General features: G+C 39.5%; 1 protein-coding gene across 11 annotated transcripts in view; it reads right to left on the bottom strand.

Annotated features, from left to right (window-relative positions):
- TUT7 (terminal uridylyl transferase 7) overlaps nt 1–21,259 on the bottom strand; it is a gene marked incomplete at its 3' end in the record, with an annotated part of 68,586 nt that overhangs the window by 32,511 nt on the left and 14,816 nt on the right. For all 11 annotated transcript variants that reach the window (XM_079926079.1, XM_079926077.1, XM_079926076.1 and 8 more), the window contains 5 exons: nt 20,739–20,858; nt 6,855–7,007; nt 3,789–3,969; nt 1,268–2,367; nt 705–855 (listed from right to left, as the gene is read on the bottom strand). In XM_079926079.1, coding sequence (XP_079782205.1) covers nt 705–855; nt 1,268–2,367; nt 3,789–3,969; nt 6,855–7,007; nt 20,739–20,858 — 1,705 coding nt within the window. The remainder of the gene's footprint in view (nt 1–704; nt 856–1,267; nt 2,368–3,788; nt 3,970–6,854; nt 7,008–20,738; nt 20,859–21,259) is intronic.

The raw sequence follows: 21,259 nt of genomic DNA, 5'->3' as shown, positions 1-21,259 counted from the left end.
TCACTTATACCCTCTGAAGAGGTTTAAAAAAGAAATCCCTGATTCAGGATAAGTGTCTTCTGGCACAGACAGACATCTCAAGGTACAGCAATGTGATGGATCTTTCACTCTAAGCAGCTGCCATGCCTCTCCATGTAATGTTTTTCCTTGTAGAGCTTTATACCTCAGTATACCAACACTTCCCCAAACTGGTGTTCCTTAAAGGGCTGTTATAAAGGTTATTAATTAGCATTAATTAAAAAGTACTCTACGCTCAAATTTTGGAAAAGGGTTACATAAGACTAAAGAGTTAAATAAGTTCTTTACCATAGCATTTCTCAGAAGGCTTTATTATGCTAATGTGCCCTAAAAACCTCTACGGGAGGGGGCAGGATATAGAGTTATTCCCTACTTGACCTATGGAATACTCCTTGTGACGAAATACCATTAATGGCAGGCACCTAGAAAAACATTTCAAGGAATACCAGTTAGGAAATGATAGTACTCCAGTCTTAAGACTTAAAAATTCTCCCTCCGTGTCTTTCTTTAACAATTTTTTATTGCATGTCCCAAATGGAACAGGATACACAGAGCACTGTGGATACAATGGAGAATGGAACAGACTTAGCCCCTATAATGAAGCTAACAGGTTAGTGATTCAGATAACTCTTGAGAAAATGCCAATTTAATATTTTGACAAATCAAAAGAAATGTTAATAACTTACTATAACACTGAATGCAAACTTGATCTAAGATATTTGAAAATTTGGGTGTTAATGGTGGCAAAGGTTCCAGCTGGATTCTTTTGAAGTCTTCGGGACAGTCCTTCTTTAGATGACCCTCTCGTTTGCATAAACTGCATACTACTGTAGGAGACTGCAGGAAGATGGCAAAGCAAATAATAAAAGATTTAAGATAAAACTTTATTTACCAAATAAAGGGGTCTTGAATCTTTTTTCCAAAGTACACATTCTACTTCTCACATTCCAAAGGAATGAAAATATAATGGTGTGGCCACTCCAAAGTATCTGACATGGGGACCCCCTTTTGGTACACGCAGGAGCAAAAGGCAGTTATTTTTACTACCAACAGCATTACTTTTCTCCTCTGCAAATTCCTAAGAGATTAAGGAGGGAAGTGGACCTAGTGGGTGCACTGGAGTGAAAGAGCAACTTGTTAACCACTACCGAGAGGGGAGAGCCCTGTTTTAGTACACAAAAATCGAAAGTACATGCATTAAAACTCTTTCAAGTCTCCTAGTGCCATGTCTAGGAGTGGCACTGATTACCTTGCCTTTGGTGAAGATGAGTTTACTAAATTCATAGAAGAAATCAGACTGATCCGCAGTTGAATTTTCCTCGCATACATTTTCTTCTTTAAGACTGATTTTATTAAGTTCCATTAGTAGATTTCCATCCACCTGGTGTTTTCCACATTCTTTCAAGTCTTCATACTTAGCAGATCCACCTAATTCCTCATCCTCTTCAGACAGGGCATCCTCATCCCCTGATCCAGTGTAGGTGTTGTCTAACTCATCTTCGTTAGCAACATCATCCTCATCTTCCCTTCGGGAAATGGAGAGCCTGGGTTCTTCCTCCTCCTCCTCTTCCTCCTCCTCTTCTTCATCAGAGTGAATGATTCCTGATGTCTGGCCCTGTCTTGAAGGGGTAAAATGGCTTAGAGCATCTCCAAGTTCATCTGTACCTTCAATGCTTTCTTCATCAACATCAGCCTTGTCATCTAAAGTAGCAAATTCGTCACACCCTTTAGCTGTAGGATTTTCGAAGCCTTTTAAATGCAAAGTGCCATGAGTCTCGTCACTTCCTGGGCTGCCACAGATGACAAGCTCTCCACGTTTGCTACTACTTAAAGCTTGATCATCAGCAGTCAAAGGATGCTTGCCCTCCATTTCACATTTTTCTTTCTCATCTTTACTTCCTGTTTCTTGATGATGTACTTTAACATCCTCAGAGTCATCGCAAGTGACCTCTGCCTTGATATAGTCTGAGTTTTCCAGGTGGACACTGATGTGTGTGTTTCCCATTTCCTCTGTTGATGGGCTTTCAAAGCTTTCAGCAGTCTCTTTAAGAGTAAGTGATGGTACCTTGCAGGTGCTCGCAGTTAAAGTGGCAGCACCAGGACCTTGAGTCAAAACTGAGGTTTTGAGTTTATCATCTTTCGCTTGTACATCTGGATCACGTTTTGCTACTTCTTTAGAATGTTTGGAAGTACAGGTATCAGTACTCAGAGGCTTTGGAAGGCTGGATTTTGTAATTTTGTGTGGAAGAGCAAAATATTTATACGTTGTCCTTAAACAATGAAGTATATATTCAAACACAGGTTGATTATTTAGGGTCCTTGCCACATTTCTTTTAACAGAGTAGGGATCTGTAATGAAAAAAAAAATCTGCTACTTCATACACTTCTATTTCATGTTTTAAAAATTAGCCTGCTATAGATAAAGACAACAAGTAAGCAACAGTAAAATTTATCATGTATCATATGCTTTTTAAAAAACTGGGGATGGGGAGTAAGAAGATACAGTTTAAAAACGAAAAGAAATGCTTTCTTAAACATCTGCTCTCTGAAGAGAACCCATTCTGTTCAGAACCAGTACCCCTTCCCTATTCTGTTCTGTGACTGCGGAGGTTAAAAAAAAAAAAAAAAAAAAAGATGTCATCAGTGTGGCTCTTGTGCCCTCAGGAAGCGAGGTCTTCCCGCCAGGCTCTGCTGAGTGCTCAGCCTCCCCACTCAGCCAGGCCCTGCGGTTTGTAGAGCTTACCTCCACTCTTCTGCCCTGGGAAGCCCCATCACTGAACTGGCTGGACTGAATTCAGGGGCGAGAGGGAGGCACCAGGAGGAGACACCACTTCTCTCAATCTTTTCTCCTCCCCTAGAACTCCAGCAGGTTAGGCAATTGGCCAGAAGAGCTGAGCCAGAGAAACTGCAGGGGAGGGTTTAAAAATGTGAGATCCCCATGACTGCACACAGAATTTATGCAAAATGCAAAAAACCCTCTTATGCAATATAAGGCTTGAAAAAAATCAAGCAAAAATAAGAAAATTCCATTTAGGAGGTTCTTTAAATTATCTGAAGGAGGAGAATTAAGATTTCTAGTGGGGTTTCCACCTCCTGACTTTGTAAAGCTGAGATCTCATACATTTAATGAAATCTACAGGGCACATCAGTATGTCTTTTATACAATGGTTTCAGTTAAATGAACCTTAACTCATTTAAGAGTTTAAGTGTTTTTTTTAAGAGAAAAGGTGTTTTCATGAATAAGTTCTAAATGTTATTGCAAATATTCCAAAAATAACTATCCTTTTTCTCTATGGAGAGGAATCCAATGAAGAATGTTATTTTTCATGAGAAAAGGTATTTTCCTCAACCTCTGTAAAACTAAACAACATCAACAACAATCCATGAAAGGAGTGAATCTAAAAATCCAGAAATGAGAACAGCAAAGAGGAAAGTGGGATTTACACATCGCTTGGAAAAGACTTTTTAAGCATTTCAAGTTGTTAAAGCAATTTACAAAGAAAATAAGGACACAGCCAGCCATTCTTTTAGTTGCTTAAGTGATTAAGATGTTTTATTGCAGCACTTAAAAAACCCAGGATGAACAATTTGTTCCCTTGGGATGACTCACTGTAACACATGCAAGATTCTAGCTATCTATTTCACTTTTGGGGTCAGGCCTACCTTACATGTAGGAGCTGAAAAAAGACTGAAATAAAAAGCATGCTGTTAGACTGACACCTTAAAAAAAAGGTGGGGTGGGGAAATTAAAGATAAACGTTTTGAGGTACCTTCAATGGCAATGCGCTTTTTGGGCCAATCCTTTGATTCACGAGATACCGATTCTTTGACACGGATACTTATCACTAAATCAGCCAAATTAAATTCTAAAGCATAGAATCGAAGCAATTCCACCCAGAGCTGCCCAACCGGTACTGAAGGCTGGTGTTTTAAATCAAATATTAATGATACCTATTAACAGCAAAGAGAAAATATACAGGTTATTTCAGATGTCAGTAGAATCTGAAAAATAAGAGATCATTCAAGCATCAAATAAAAAAAATCTGAAAAACCTTAGCAAAGATATGAATTTGACAGCCTATCTAGATAACCACATTCTAGGTTCTATTTCGATTGTGGGAAAACAGCATTCCTTCACTGAATTCCCAGGATTAAAGTATGTTAAAATCTAGTCATTATCATAGGAATAGACAGGCAGTTTTATGTAACCAGGCAGCACTCCTTATTTTGAAGTCTTAAGGGCAGGTGGAGAGAACTGTGCCCTGATTGCTACTACCCTCAGCACTGAGCTCTCCCTGTTCCTGCCTCTGGAGGGTGCCTTTACACAGTTACACACAGAAATGGGCTACAGCTAGAGGCACAGAGCAAAAGGAAAAACACTCCTCTCACTTGCTCTGAGAAGCTACATTAAGTTCATTGAATCTGCCGGTAGCAACTGATTTTAAAGTCAAATAAATAACTCTTGATATCAGAAATTAATACTAAGTTTTCCACTCACAGACTCATGACAAGTTGGGACATACTGTGATGGAATATAGTGGAAAGTACAAAGGACTTAGAAAAGAAAAAAATGGGTCCAAATACAATTTTGCCACTTCACAGATCTTAACTGCTCTGTGACTTAGCTTCTTCTTTCTTGGATTGGCAGTATAGCACAGAGGCTAAGAGAACTGGCTTTGGAGTGGGACATGCTTAGCTTTCAAATCCAGCTCTGCCATTTACTGGCTGTGTCTGATCCTGGTGAAGGTATACAAGCTGTCTAAGCCTCAGTTTCCTCATCTGAACAATGGGGATCACAGTACCCACCTCATAGGGTTGTTGGGAGGACTGAGTGAGAGAGTGTCTGTTAAGAGCTTAGCACAGTGCCTGGCACACATGTTCAAAAAATGGTCGCTACCATTATCTGCAGAGTAGGGATGATACCACCTATAACACAGGATAGTTATGAGGATTAAATCAGAAAACAAGGGAAAGCATCTGGCAGACTGGTTGCTCTCTGTATTTTTTCATTTAGGTATAGTCTTTTTAAATACAAGAAATCCATATACCACTGAAACAATGTCACAACTGTAAGATGCTCTTAAGAGGTAATCTAGTTCAACTCCCATATGCTACAAGAGAAGGAACTGAAGTCCAAAGAGTGACTTGTCAAAGGTCTCAATGCTTGTCAGGAGCAAAATGAGGACAATGTCTCCTGATCCCAGTCCAGTGTTCTTTCACCACACCATGCAATTTCGACACTGTCGAGGTCTCAATTTCAGAAGTGGCAGCATGATTTATCTCTCCAATTAGCATTCAAATGAAAAGATAAAGTATTTAATTGGACTTTCAGCAATAGCTTTTCCTCCTAGGGTATACAAATTTGTTTCCAATCACACTTTACTATATCAAGCTTCAAAACAAGTGGTATGGTATTTTATTAATGCCACATACTTATTCACTAAATCTTAACCACAAAGGTTCTGTGAAATAAGATAAAGTTATTAGGTGGGCTTACAAAGCAAAACTGATTAAAAATGGAAGTTGTCTAGGTCCCACACACTATAGTCGAGGACACAAAGAAAACCCCAGAAATGGAAAGCTTCATTAGATCTCACCTCTTTATCCATATATTCAGCATTACTAAGGATTTTTAAGCATCTCACTGAAATGACTTGATTATATCATAACATGGAACTTAAGAGACCTTTGATATATCTAGACTAGTGGTACTTACACTTTTTGTTGTTGTTGTTGTTATTGTTTCTGCTTTTTTAACGTAGAGAACACTTTCTTTCTCAAATAAAATAAGACTAGCAACTAGCATTTACAAAGTGCTTACCACATGCTCGGCACTGAGTGAAGCATTCTATAAATTAGTGACTATGAGAGGGTACCAATATCATCCCCATTCACAGGTGAGGAAACTGGGGCACAGAAAGATTAAGTCACCTGCCCAAAGACACACAGCTAGGAAGTGGGAGAGCTGCATTTGTGTTTGTAAATTCAAATATTCTGGCTCCACAGCCTGTGCTTTTAGCCACTCCTGGAACCCCAAATAGAAAACTGATACCAGCAGCGTGCTCCGGCGGCAGCAGGGGTAGAGTGCCACCCCCACCCTCTTCCCCTCAACTCAAGGATTCCAGAAAACACACCTGGAGAACATATGATTCACCATTATCTCCTCATTTTAGGCATGAGTAAATAAGGACTAAAAGAGTGACATGACCTGTTTGCGAAGAGCTAGGATAAGAATCCAGGTCTCAGAAGTATTTTGTGGGTATTACTGTCATTTTACCCCAAAGGGTTATGGGGAAGCTCATGGAGTCAAGGACCATTTACCAATTTGGGTCAGAATCCTACTGTTATTACTAGTATAATTACATTGTTCAGATTTTTGTTTGAAATTCTAATGGCAATTCTTTCCTTTTGCATAAATTCTCCTGCCCACCCCTAATAGTATGGATACGGACAAGTACACTAGACCACAGACTTATTCACTGTTATTTTAGTAATTTGAGGTTAGTTAACTTTTCATATATTTAAACCTCATAATACTGTCTAAGACCTAAGCTCTTAGAGGACAGATGGGAATTTATCTCTGAATTCTCAGCCTCTTTCACAGCACCTTGCACACAGAAGAAACCACATAAGTAACTGTGGATTCAATGATTTGAATTTTACCTTTTCTCATTACTTGTCTATTCAAAGGACTGAATAGACTAGGAAACCAAACAGCCACGAAATAGTTAAGATAGTTGAGGAAAGAAGAGAGGAAGAACTGAGTAACTCATAAACTGCACAATTAGCAACAAATTAAAAATAGACAGTAAAACTAGAAACAAGGGAGAACAGACCTGTCCCCTTTTAACGGGCATTTCTTTTGGTGCCTCTTCTTTTGCTGAGTCTGCGTCCCCTGCAGCATTATCAGTGTACTCCCAGGCCACAGAGTCTTTCTGAATTTCTTTAAGGTTGAAATTCCCTAGTTTGTTTAATGAGAATCCTTCAATCTGGGAAAAATTAGACACATACTATTATAAGGCAGAAACGATTTTATATCAATCAGAGCATATTAATCCTGGAAGAAATGAAAAGTAACATACTTTAGTTCACTGAAAATATAAAAGGTATTTTTTATAAAAGGAGTATCTTTGAGACATCTGTAAATTTAAAGGAAAAATCAAGGTTTTGATTTGCAAAAGAATTGGTGATTTTTGGAAATAATTCTTTAGTAAATACTCTAAGAGAAGGCAACATGGCTAGGCCTAAGGTCATGGTTCTGGAATAAAACCACCTGGGCCCAAATCTCACTCCCTCATGTACTAGCTGTGAGACCTTCAGTAAGGTCCTCATTTTCTTTAGGTTTCAGGCTCCTGTAAAAAGGGATAACACCAGAATCTCCTTCATGGGATAGTTATGGAATAAAATAATGGACACAAAGCATTCAGATACAGGGTATGGCACATAGTAAGTGTTTAAAAAATATAAAGTGTTTCTTTTGACATTGTTAAGATGCTAAAGAAAAGTCTAGGCTCAAAAGGTCTAAGAAATGTGGAACAAATGTGAACAGGTTTCTTTACTGCAGGTACAAAGGGATGTATCACAGCCTTTTAGACAGGTTAATGTACATAGTGAATTGTGGGGTGGGGTGTGTCTGTGGTAGCCCCAGTTCCCCAATGTATTTCCACATCAAATGGACTACTTCTTTGGTTTAGCAGACAGAGCAATCCTAAAACAGAAGACATCATGTCCTGCTCATGACAGTTTCCTTCTTACTGAGGATGAAATTCAGTCTTTTCTAGGGCCTAGGTAATCTGGTCCTTTGCTATTACTCTGACCCATTTTCTCGATCTGTCCTCCTGGCTTGGAGCTGACATCTGCTATTCCCTCTGCTTGGAAGGCTCTTCTCCCTAAATCAGCTAACCCATGCAGTGAGGAACACATTCAGGCTCTGCTCAAATATCTTTGACTCTAAATAACTCCTCCTCTTTCACTCTGTCCTTCCTACCCTGGTTTATTTTTCCTCAGAGAATGACCACCACTTGATATGTACCTATTTCCCTTTCTCACCTTATGTAAGGTGTTTCTCTGGCTGCTTTTGAGTTTTGCTCTTTAGTTTTGGTTTACAGCAGCCTGACTATGATGTGCTAAGCATGCTTCTCTTTGAATTTATCTTACTTGAGGTTTACTTGGCTTATTGAGACTGTAAGTTTGTCTTTTTGTCAAATTTGTGAAACTTTATGTTTTTCTATCCCCTTCTCTTGCTCCTCTCCTTCTGGGGCTCAAACTACCCATAGGTTAGATTTTTCTGAAATTGTTCCACAAGTCCCTGAGGTTTATTTATTTATTTTAAAACTTTTTTTCTTTTTCTTCTTTAGATTAGTTTCTACTTATCTATTTTCATATCTATTGACTCTTTCCTATGTCACCTCCACTCTGCTATGATGCCCATCCAGTAAATTTTTTTAATTTAAAATAATGTATCTTTCACTTCTAAAATTTCCATTTGCTTCTCTTTACACTTCCTAATTCTCTGGCTGATATTCTCTATCTCTTCAAGTTATCGCAAGTGTGCTTCCTTTGTCTCATGGAGCAGTTATAATAACTGCTTTTAAAGTCTTTGGTATCTTATCTTGGGCTTGGCATCTGTTGATTTCTTTTCCCTGAGAGTGTGTCCCATTTTCTTGGCTCTTTGTATTGTTGAGTATTTTTGGATTGCATTCTGGATATTGTGATACTATAATGTATTGTGAAAATTCTGGATTCTTTATGTTACTCCAATACGTGTAGCTACTTTTGTTTTTTGTTTTTTTTTTTAACATCTTTATTGGGGTATAATTGCTTTACAATGGTGTGTTAGTTTCTGCTTTATAACAAAGTGAATCAGTCATACATAGACATATGTTCCCATATGTCTTCCCTGTTGTGTCTCCCTCCCTCCCACCCTCCCCATCCCACCCCTCCAGGCTGTCACAAAGCACCGAGCCAATATCCCTGTGCCATGCGGCTTACTTTTGTTTTATAGGTAATTAACTGCTTAGACAAAATGCAGATTGTCACCTCTCTGGTAGACAGCAGCTCCGACCTCAGCTCAGTTTAGTAAGCCTTGGCTCTTAACTGTTTTCAGTCTGCTTCAAATGTATGGTTTATAAGTCTGTAATTTATTTTAAAAATTCTCAGTCATTATTACTTCAACTTTTCTTCTGTTTCTCTTTCTTCTTTTCCAGGTATTCCCATTATACATGCATTACAACCCTTAGTAATTGTCCTACAGTTCTTAGCTATTCTGTTCCATTTCTTTTTCATTCTTTTGTTCCTTTTTGCTTTGCAGTTTGAGACGTTTCCATTGAATAAAGCTCACTGATTTTTTCCGCAGCTTTGTCCAGTTTCCTGATGAATCCATCAAAGGCATTCTTCATTTTTGTTAGTTTTGATTTTTAGTATTTCCGTTTGATTCCTTCCTCGAGTTTTCATCTCTCAGCTTATATTATCTATTTGTTTTTGCATGTTGACCATTTTTTCCTTTAGAGCCCTTAGCATATTCTTGTTTTTTAAACTCCTGGTCTGATAATTCCAATGTTTGCTCTGTTTCTTCACACTATGTTATTTGCCTTTTAGTATACCTTGTTATTTTTTTGTGGAACGCTGGGTAAAGTATAGGCCTGGGGTGTGAGATTTTCTTTTACCTGGCTAGGAGTCAGGCTATGTACTGTTTGTTGTAGCTGTACATGTCAAGGGGCTATAACTTATGCTGGTATCCTTGTTTTTGTCTCCTGTATTGCTTTTGGGTTTCCTAAGAGATTTCTTCTTATATGAGGTCTGTCTGTTGTAATCCCATTATTACACCGGAGGCCTAATGATGCTGTAGTAAGGTGTGAGGGGAGGGGAAGCATTCTACAGTCCTATGTTCAGATCTCAGTCTTTTAGTGAGACTGTGACCTTCACAAAGTGCTTCTCAGTCCTGCGCACCTGAGGGGAGACAGGAAACTACAGAGGGTTGGAGTTGGTATTTTTCCTTTACCCGGGTCAGTTAGGCCCTGATAAAACTCAAGGTGGTCAGGCTCTGGTAAAACAGTTTCCCTTGAGGGCAGGTTTCTGTTTCTAACAGCAGAATGCTCCAGGCAATTTCAAAATGGCTAGCCTTTCCCTCAAAGGGGATTTTTCTTAGATCTTTACCCTGACAACCTGGTGGGCATTTTTGCAGATAAAACTCATGAAATCAGCCCCCTAAGACTGGCCCCCTATTTGTTTCTCACTTTCAAGCTTATCCAAACTGAGCCTCCAGAATCAGAGACCATGTGTTCCTACCCTGGTGGCCGTTCCATGGGCAGGATTCTGGGCTTATGCTCTGACAACTTATATATTTGCCTGTCTCTCCAATTTTGGGGGCAGTGGTTTTCCTCATGACCTCAATTCTCTAATGGATCTAAAAAGAGTTGTTGATTTTCAGCATGTTCAGTCTTTTTCTTTTTGTGAGGATAGAGTATTGACTTCCAATCTCCTTATATGGCACGCTGGACTGGTTCAGAAGTCAGTCAGTGATGTACTGAGTTCCCACACAGAATTAAGGGTTCCACTTCTCTATATCTTCCCTTTCTGGTTTTTCTTCCCCTTATTATCTGGTGGCCTTAGTTCCTCTGGCCAGAAAGAGTACTGGTTTTTCTACCAGGGTTGCCTTCAGGGGTAAAGCCACTGAAAAACAGAAACTCACTCTGTGTTGGTCACTTGTTACAGGTTTTGACTTCTCTCCAAAGTCTGTTTGCATTTGTTCAGTCTCCAGAGCCTTCACGTTGTTGTTTTATGTATTTTGTTGAGAATTTATAGCTGTTTATTTCCAGAAGGATCACTTGTTTTAGGAGTTCACACCTACATACTGTAAGTGGAACTTGCCTTTCTATTGAAGGGGGAAAGGACTACATCTGTTCTACCTGTAGAGTTCCAGGAACTCTACATTCCTGATCTCATTTCAAAAATTTGCAGATGAGTCTTTCACCAAGGCTCAGAGATTAAATAACTTGTTCAAGGTCACAAGGATTTAAGTGGCAAATCCTGGGTGAATCTCAGGGCTGCCAAACTTTAACACTACTCTTCTTTCTACTATATTATCTGGCATTCTTAAAGTGTAAATAACTATTTCCTAAGGGTTACCTTTACATAATCTAAAATAAGGAAGATTCCAAATAATATCTACTAGGAGACTAGTAAAATATTGTTGTAGGGGATAAAAGATGCCAAGAACACAGGGTTAAGCCTATTCATCATTCACAACTCACATATCAATATCTAATGATGATAAATGGGAATTTTAATTGGGAGTAAAACGTCAGAGAGATAATCTCCAACATGGAAGAAATCTGAGTAGGTTGGGAGAGAATGGCTGAAAGATTTTCGAAAACACAGATCTGAGCACAGAGATACAATACTCTAAACTTCTTGACAGAGAATTTAGTCTTACTCATCTGTGTATTACCTTCAGGGCCTAGTACAATGACTAAAATACAGAGTGCTTTAAAAATTTTGAAGGAGTTAACAGTTTAGATACTTTCATGCACCTAATTTTGAGGTTCTCAATAGATTTTCTGCAGAAAGAGTGATATAAAATATCTGGCATGAACAAGGCACTGAATTTCTTTTCTCTCACTTGCTTCACATTTTTGACCAAAAGACCCTAGCAGAAGCCAGCACACTGATACTTGACTAGTTTAAAATGCTGAAAGCTACAGATCACTTTGGTTCAGGCAGCAGAGTTTGCCGTATTTGACACACAGAATTCAATCTAGTATTTGGCCACCGCATACTTGTTTTTGTTATTAAATCTTGAATAGGCGGGAGGGGAAGATGGCGGAAGAGTAAGAGGCAGAGATCACCTTCCTCCCCACAGATACACCAGAAATACATCTACATGTGGAACAACTCCTACAGAACACCTACTGAACGCTGGCAGAAGACCTCAGACCTCCCAAAAGGCAAGAAACCCCCCCACGTACCTCGGTAGGGCAAAAGAAAAAAATAAACAGAGGCAAAAGGATAGGGACGGGACCTGCACCAGTGGGAGGGAGCTGTGGAGGAGGAAAGGTTTCCACACACTAGGAAGCCCCTTTGCGGGCGGAGACTGAGGGTGGCGGAGGGGGACGCTTCGGAGCCGCTGAGGAGAGTGCAGCCACAGGGGTGCGGAGGGCAAAACGGAGAGATTCCCGCACAGAGAATCAGGGCCGACCGGCACTCACCAGCCCGAAAGGCTTCTCTGCTCACCCGCCGGGGCAGGCAGGGTTGCGAGCGGAGGCTCGGGCTTCGGTTGGAGCACAGGGAGAGGACTGGGGTTGGCTGCGGGAACACAGCCTGAAGAGGTTAGTGCACCACGGCTAGCCGGGAGGGAGTCTGGGAAAAGATCTGGAGCTGTGAAGAGGCAAGAGACTTTTTCTTCCCTCTGTGTTTCCTGGTGCGCGAGGAGAGGGGATTAAGAGCGCTGCTTAAAGGAGCTCCAGAGACGGGCGCGAGCCGCGGCTAAGAGCGCGAAAGCCAGAGACGGGCTCGAGCCGCGGCTAAAAGCGCGGAACCCAGAGATGGGCGCAAGCCGCGACTAAAAGCGTGGACCCGAGACGGGCGCGAGCCGCGGCTAAAAGCGCGGACCCCAGAGACGGGCGGGAGACGCTAAGGCTGCTGCTGCCGCCACCAAGGGGCCTGTGTGCGAGCACAGGTCACTATCCACACTCCTCTTCCGGGGAGCCTGTGCAGCCCGCCACTGCCAGGGTCCCTGAATCCAGGGACAACTTCCCTGGGAGAATGCACGGCGTACCTCAGGCTGGTGCAATGTCATGCTGAACTCTGCCGCCGCAGGCTTGCCTTGCACTCCGCGCCCCTCCCTCCCCCCGGAACCGAGTGAGCCAGAGCCCCCGAATCAGCGGCTCCTTTAACCCCGTCCTGTCTGAGCGAAGAGCAGACGCCCTCCAGCGACCTACACGCAGAGGCGGGGCCAAATCCAAAGCTGAGCCCCTGGGAGCTGTGAGAACAAAGAAGAGAAAGGGAAATCTCTCCCAGCAGCCTCAGGAGCAGCGGATTAAAGCTCCACAATCAACTTGAAGTACCCTGCATCTGTGGAACACATGAATAGACAACGATTCACCCCAAATTGAGGAGGTGGATTTTGAGAGCAAGATTTATGATTTTTTCCCCTTTTCCTCTTTTTGTGAGTCCGTATGTGTATGCTTCTGTGTGAGATTTTGTCTGTATAGCTTTGCTTCCACCATTTGTCCTAGGGTTCTATCCTTGTTTTTTTTTTTTGTTGTTTAAAAATTTTTTTTTCTTAATATTTTTTAATTTAATAACTTTATTATATTTTACTTTATCTTCTTTCTTTGTTCCTTCCTTCCCTCCTTCCTCCCACTGTCCCTCCCTCCCTCCTTTCTTTCCTTCTTTCCTTTTCTTCCTTCTTTCTTTCTTCCTTCCTTCCCTCATTTCTTTCTTTCTTTCTTCCTACTTCTACTAATTCTTTCTCTCTACTTTTTCTCCCTTTTATTCTGAGCCGTGTGGATGAAAGGCTCTTGGTGCCGCAGCCAGGAGTCAGTGCTGTGCCTCTGAGGAGGGAGAGCCAACTTCAGGACACTGGTCAACAAGAGACCTCCCATCTCCACATAATATCAAATGGCAAAAATCTCCCAGAGATCTCCATCTCAGCACCCAGCTTCACTCAACGACCACCAAGCTACAGTGCTAGACATCCTATGCCAAACAACTAGCAAGACAGGAACACAACCCCACCCATTAGCAGACAGGCTGCCTAAAATCATAATAAGTCCACAGACACCCCAAAACACACCACCAGACGTGAACCTGCCCACTAGAGAGACAAGATCCAGCCTCATCCACCACAACACAGGCACTAGTCCCCTCTACCAGGAAGCCTACACTACACAACCCACTGAACCAACCTTAGCCACTGGGGACAGACATCAAAAACAATGGGAACTACTAACCTGCAGCCTGCAAAAAGGAGACCCCAAACAGTAAGATAAGCAAAATGAGAAGACAGAAAAACACACAGCAGATGAAGGAGCAAGATAAAAACCCACCAGACCTAACAAATGAAGAGGAAATAGGCAGTCTACCTGAAAAAGAATTCAGAATAATGATAGTAAAGATGATCCAAAATCTTGGAAATAGAATAGACAAAATGCAAGAAACATTTAACAAGGAGCTAGAAGAACTAAAGATGAAACAAACAATGATGAACAACACAATAAATGAAATGAAAAATACTCTAGATGGGATCAATAGCAGAATAACTGAGGCAGAAGAACGGATAAGTGACCTGGAAGATAAAATAGTGGAAATAACTACTGCAGAGCAGAATAAAGAAAAAAGAATGAGAACAATTGAGGACAGTCTCAGAGACCTCTGGGACAACATTAAACACACCAACATTCGAATTATAGGGGTTCCAGAAGAAGAAGAGAAAAAGAAAGGGACTGAGAAAATATTTGAAGAGATTATAGTTGAAAACTTCCCTAATATGGGAAAGGAAATAGTTAATCAAGTCCAGGAAGGACAGAAAATCCCATAAAGGATAAATCCAAGGAGAAATACGCCAAGACACATATTAATCAAAATGTCAGAAATTAAATACAAAGAAAGCATATTAAAAGCAGCAAGGGAAAAACAACAAATAACACACAAGGGAATCCCCATAAGGATAACAGCTGATCTTTCAGCAGAAACTCTGCAAGCCAGAAGGGACTGACAGGACATATTTAAAGTGATGAAGGAGAAAAACCTGCAACAAAGATTACTCTACCCAGCAAGGATCTCATTCAGATTTGATGGAGAAATTAAAACTTTACAGACAAGCAAAAGCTGAGAGAGTTCAACACCACCAAAACAGCTCTACAACAACTGCTAAAGGAACTTCTCTAGGCAAGAAACACAAGAGAAGAAAAAGACCTACAATAGTGAACCCAAAACAATTTAGAAAATGGGAATAGGAACATACATATTGATAATTACCTTAAATGTAAATGGACTAAATGCTCCCACCAAAAGACACAGATTGGCTGAATGGATACAAAAACAAGACCCATATATATGCTGTCTACAAGAGACCCACTTCAGACCTAGAGACACATACAGACTGAAAGTAAGGGGATGGAAAAAGATATTCCATGCAAACGGAAACCAAAAGAAAGCCGAAGCAGCAATTCTCATATCAGACAAAATCGACTTTAAAATAAAGACTATTAGAAGAGACAAAGAAGGACACTACATAGTGATCAAGGGATCGATCCAAGAAGAAGATATAACAATTGTAAATATTTATGCACCAAACATAGGAGCACCTCAATACATAAGGCAAATACTAACAGCCATAAAAGGGGAAATCGACAGTAACACATTCATAGTAGGGGACTTTAACACCCCACTTTCACCAATGGACAGATCATCCAAAATGAAAATAAATAAGGAAACACAAGCTTTAAATGATACATTAAACAAGATGGACTTAATTGATATTTATAGGACATTCCATCCAAAAACAACAGAATACACATTTTTCTCAAGTGCTCATGGAACATTCTCTAGGATAGATCATATCTTGGGTCACAAATCAAGCCTTGGTAAATTTAAGAATATTGAAATTGTATCAAGTATCTTTTCCAACCACAACGCCATGAGACTAGATATCAATTACAGGAAAAGATCTGTAAAAAATACAAACACATGGAGGCTAAACAATACACTACTTAATAACGAAGTGATCACTGAAGAAATCAAAGAGGAAATAAAAAAATACCTAGAAACAAATGACAATGGAGACACAACGACCCAAAACCTATGGGATGCAGCAAAAGCAGTTCTAAGAGGGAAGTTTATAGAAATACAAGTCCACCTTAAGAAAGAGGAACCATCTCGAATAAACAACCTAACCTTGCACCTGAAGCAATGAGAGAAAGAAGAACAAAAAAAACCCAAAGTTAGCAGAAGGAAGGAAATCATAAAAATCAGATCAGAAATAAATGAAAAAGAAATGAAGGAAACAATAGCAAAGATGAATAAAACTAAAAGCTGGTTCCTTGAGAAGACAAAGTAGATAAACCATTAGCCAGACACTTCAAGAAAAAAAGGGAGAATACTCAAATCAATAGAATTAGAAATGAAAAAGGAGAAGTAACAACTGCAGAAATACAAAAGATCATGTGAGATTGCTACAAGCAACTCTATGCCAATAAAATGGACAACCTGGAAGAAATGGACAAATTCTTAGAAATGCACAACCTGCCAAGGCTGAATCAGGAAGAAATAGAAAATATGAACAGACCAATCACAAGCACTGAAATTGAAACTGTGATTAAAAATCTTACAACAAACAAAAGCCCAGGACCAGATGGCTTCATAGGCGAATTCTATCAAACATTTAGAGAAGAGCTGACACCTATCCTTCTCAAACCATTCCAAAATATAGCAGAAGGAGGAACACTCCCAAATTCATTGTACGAGGTCACCATCACCTTGATACCAAAACCAGACAAGGATGTCACAAAGAAAGAAAAGTACAGGCCAATATCACTGATGAACATAGATGCAAAAATCCTCAACAAAATACTAGCAAACAGAATCCAACAGCACATTAAAAGGATCATACACCATGATCAAGTGGGGCTTATTCCAGGAATGCAAGGATTCTTCAATATACGCAAATCAATCAATGTGATAAACCATATTAACAAATTGAAGGAGAAAAACCATATGATCATCTCAATAGATGCAGAGAAAGCTTTTGACAAAATTCAACACCATTTGTGATAAAAACCCTGCAGAAAGTAGGCATAGAGGGAACTTTCCTCAACATAGTAAAGGCCATATATGACAAACCCACAGCCAACATCATCCTCAATGGTGAAAGACAGAAAGCATTTCCACTAAGATCAGGAACAAGACAAGGTTGCCTACTCTCACCACTCTTATTCAATACAGTTTCGGAAGTTTTCGCCACAGCAATCAGAGAAGAAAAGGAAATAAAAGGAATCCAAATCGGAAAAGAAGAAGTAAAGCTGTCACTGTTTGCAGATGACATGATACTCTACATAGAGAATCCTAAAGATGCTACCAGAAAACTACTAGAGATAATCAATGAATTTGTTAAAGTTGCAGGATACAAAATTAATGCACAGAAATCTCTGGCATTCCTGTACACTAATGATGAAAAATCTGAAAGTGAAATCAAGAAAACACTCCCATTTACCATTGGAACAAAAAGAATAAAATATCTAGGAATAAACCTACCTAAGGAGACAAAAGACTTGTATGCAGAAAATTATAACACACTGATTAAAGAAATTAATGATGATATAAATAGATGGAGAGATATACCATGTTCTTGGATTGGAAGAATCAACATTGTCAAAATGACTCTACTACCCAAAGCAATCTACAGATTCAATGCAATCCCTATCAAACTACCACTGGCATTTTTCACAGAACTAGAACAAAAAATTTCATAATTTGTATGGAAACACAAAAGACCCCGAATAGCCAAAGTAATCTTGAGAACTAAAAACGGAGCTGGAGGAATCAGGCTCCCTGACTTCAGAGTATACTACAAAGCTACAGTAATCAAGACAGTATGGTACTGGCACAAAAACAGAAATATAGATCAATGGAACAGGATAGAAAGCCCAGAGATAAACCCACACACATATGGTCACCTTATCTTTGATAAAGGAGGCAGGAATGTACAGTGGAGAAAGGACAGCCTCTTCAATAAGTGGTGCTGGGAAGACTGTACAGGTACATGTAAAAGTATGAGAGTAGATCACTCCCTAACACCACACACAAAAATATGCTCAAAATGGATTAAAGACCTAAATGTAAGGCCAGAAACTATCAAACTCTTAGAGGAAAACATAGGCAGAACACTCTATGACATAAATCACAGCAAGATCCTTTTTGACCCACCTCCTAGAGAAATGGAAATAAAAACAAAAATAAACAAATGGGACCTAATGAAACTTCAAAGCTTTTGCACAGCAAAGGAAACCATAAACAAGACCAAAAGACAACCCTCAGAATGGGAAAAAATATTTGCAAATGAAGCAACTGACAAAGGATTTATTTCCAAAATTTACAAGCAGCTCATGCAGCTCAATAACAAAAACACACACAACCCAATCCAAAAATGGGCAGAAGACCTAAACAGACACTTCTCCAAAGAAGATATACAGACTGCCAACAAACACATGAAAGAATGCTCAACATCATTAATCATTAGAGAAATGCAAATCAAAACTACAATGAGATATCATCTCACACCAGTCAGAATGGCCATCATCAAAAAATCTAGAAACAATAAATGCTGGAGAGGGTGTGGAGAAAAGGGAACACTCCTGCACTGCTGGTGGGAATGTGAATTGGTACAGCCACTATGGAGAACAGTACGGAGGTTCCTTAAAAAACTACAAATAGAACTACCATATGACCCAGCAATCCCACTACTGGGCATATACCCTGAGAAAACCATAATTCAAAAAGAGTCATGTACCAAAATGTTCATTGCAGCTCTATTTACGATAGCCCGGAGATGGAGACCACCTAAGTGCCCATCATCGGATGAATGTATAAAGAAGATGTGGCTCATATATACAATGGAATATTACTCAGCCATAAAGAGAAACGAAATTGAGCTATTTGTAATGAGGTGGATAGACCCAGAGTCTGTCATACAGAGTGAAGTAAGTCAGAAAGAGAAAGACAAATACTGTATGCTAACACATATATATGGAATTTAAGAAAAAAAAATATCATGAAGAACCTAGAGGTAAGACAGGAATAAAGACACAGACCTACTGGAGAACGGACTTGAGGATATGGGGAGGGGGAAGGGTGAGCTGTGACAAAGCCAGAGAGAGGCATGGACATATATACACTACCAAACATAAGGTAGATAGCTAGTGGGAAGCAGCCGCATAGCACAGGGATATCAGCTCGGTGCTCTGTGACCGCCTGGAGGGGTGGAATAGGGAGGGTGGGAGGGAGGGAGACGCAAGAGGGAAGAGATATGGGAACATGTGTATATGTATAACTGATTCACTTTGTTATAAAGCAGAAACTAACACACCATTGTAAAGCAATTATACCCCAATAAAGATGTTAAAATAAATAAATAAATAAGAGAAGAAAAAAAATCTGAAATAAATAAATGGTATAATCAAAAGCAAATTCTGTGTCACCTTAGAGGACTTCCAATACTACTCCCGAGGAAATAATACACTGGCCACAGGAAAGGGTATTCATGCTTCTCTTAAGCAAATCCTGAGGAGAATCCCAGCAGCAGAATAGAAGCACTTTTTTTTTTTTTTTTTACTGCATCCTCACATCAGTGACAGATGCCTACTTTAGAGATGACGAGGACACAAGAAAAGGCAGATTTCACTAAGACATTAGTGAGCATGGCAATGCATCAACCTCTTCTAAGGCTTTTTGTTTGGCATAGCAGTCCAACTGGTTTGGTTCCATCTTAAACTCCTGTTTCTCTTGGATCAAAGTGAAAAGAAAACTTCAAAGACTTTCACAGAATCCTGTTTGGGTCTGATGAAAAGGGTTATTTATCAACTAAGGGTTGATTTTGTTCTCTCACCCTTTTTTCTACCAGGAGAGCAGACTAGCAAGGATACCCTGAATTTGTTCATTTCAGTACCACAAGCACAAAGAGAGCTCCCTTTAGGCAACTGGGTCACAGCACAGCAGACTGCAATCCCTAATGCCAGGACAGAGTTTATATAGGACTTATTCTGCTTTAGTCTTTATTCTCAGGGCCTGGCAGACAAAGGTCCCTGCTTAATTCTCAACTTATTAAGTATAAAAAAATTCCTTAAAATCATATATTTTTTATAGACCCATAATTAAGGGCTACTGCTCTAGAACATCTCCTCCTTAAATGACAAGAATCCTGCATATGGTAAGAAGACTAGTTAAAATACTGATGTACCAAAGTAAGCTCTCACCCAGTGACCCTTTTTATAAAGTAAGTGTACACGTAAGATTTTTATCAAGATAAACACCTAGGGATTAACAGTGAGGTTTCCAAGAGAATGAGAATAACCTCATTTTGACTTTGAGGTGGCTTCTTCTTAAATCTTACTATTTGAATACATCAGCTCAACTTTAATTTATCCAGAAAGAAAGAACAGTCACATCACTGAAGTCTAATTCATCTTAAAGATTATAGCAATATATTATTCAAGAGGTGACTGACTGCTAAGTTCTGCATCTTGTGCTATAGGTAGCAATTTCAGCACTTATATTTTCTTTTGTTTCACAGGGAACGGGGCATAAAGAGAATCAAAAGACTAGAAATAGAAAGTAAGTGATAGCGAACCAAAAGCTTCCTACAGTCTGTCTGGAGGTGATATATAAATTCAAGTATCAAATTATAAAACTGTACCCAAAGAAAGTGTGTACCGAATGATAATATATTCACATTCTCTTGTCTGAAAACCTCAAGATCATGTGTTCCATAAGTCAAGAGTTTTTTCAGTTTAGAAAAGTAACAGTGTCCCTAAGCAGAGTACAGGGCAGCATCCTGAGTCAAATACATTAATACTTCAGCAGTGAAAGGTATGAATATTCACAATAGTAGGATAAATAAATTCATGTCAGTTCTGGTTAGGTTTTTACACTCTGAAATTATACACAAGGGATTGTGGCCCTGTAATAAAATCAGTATCAGATACATAAGCAAAAAAGTTTTATACCCATGATCCTAGATAAACAGGCAGAAGGGGTTCTTTCCTCTGTTGAAGAAAGAAAATGGCCATCAGGGCAAACACATAAGGTGGCAAACCTCCTTCTTCAGGGCGATCTATACTGCAAAGCTACAAATGAGAGAAAAGACGATAAGCATTCTTTTGTACTTGTCAAAAAGAGGATAAGCATTCTTTTGTACTTGTCAAAAAGTACATTCTTTTGTAAACTTGTCATTTATGCAATTTGGTCTAAAACCCGTTACTTCATTTCCGTGTGTCACATGATTTACCCCTCCAAATAAAACTCCACAGTGACAAAATACTTCCTTGTACTTTTGGAGTAACCACAGATTGTGGTTTTGAGTGACAGTTTCAATTTCAAATTTTTCATTTTAACTAAATTCATTTGTGAAGGGCCCTAAAAATAATATTTGCTGTTTTATTTTTTTGATATCCATGGTAACTCCATTCACTTGGTTCAAAAACTTGTTAATGGAGTCAAAATGATGGTTCAAGTCCAACTGTACGAC

This window comes from Stenella coeruleoalba, assembly GCF_951394435.1.
Source record: "Stenella coeruleoalba genome assembly, chromosome: 7".
NCBI lineage: Eukaryota > Metazoa > Chordata > Mammalia > Artiodactyla > Delphinidae > Stenella > Stenella coeruleoalba.
Note: the sequence above shows the minus strand (reverse complement) of the source record. Positions and strands in the feature narration are given on the sequence as shown.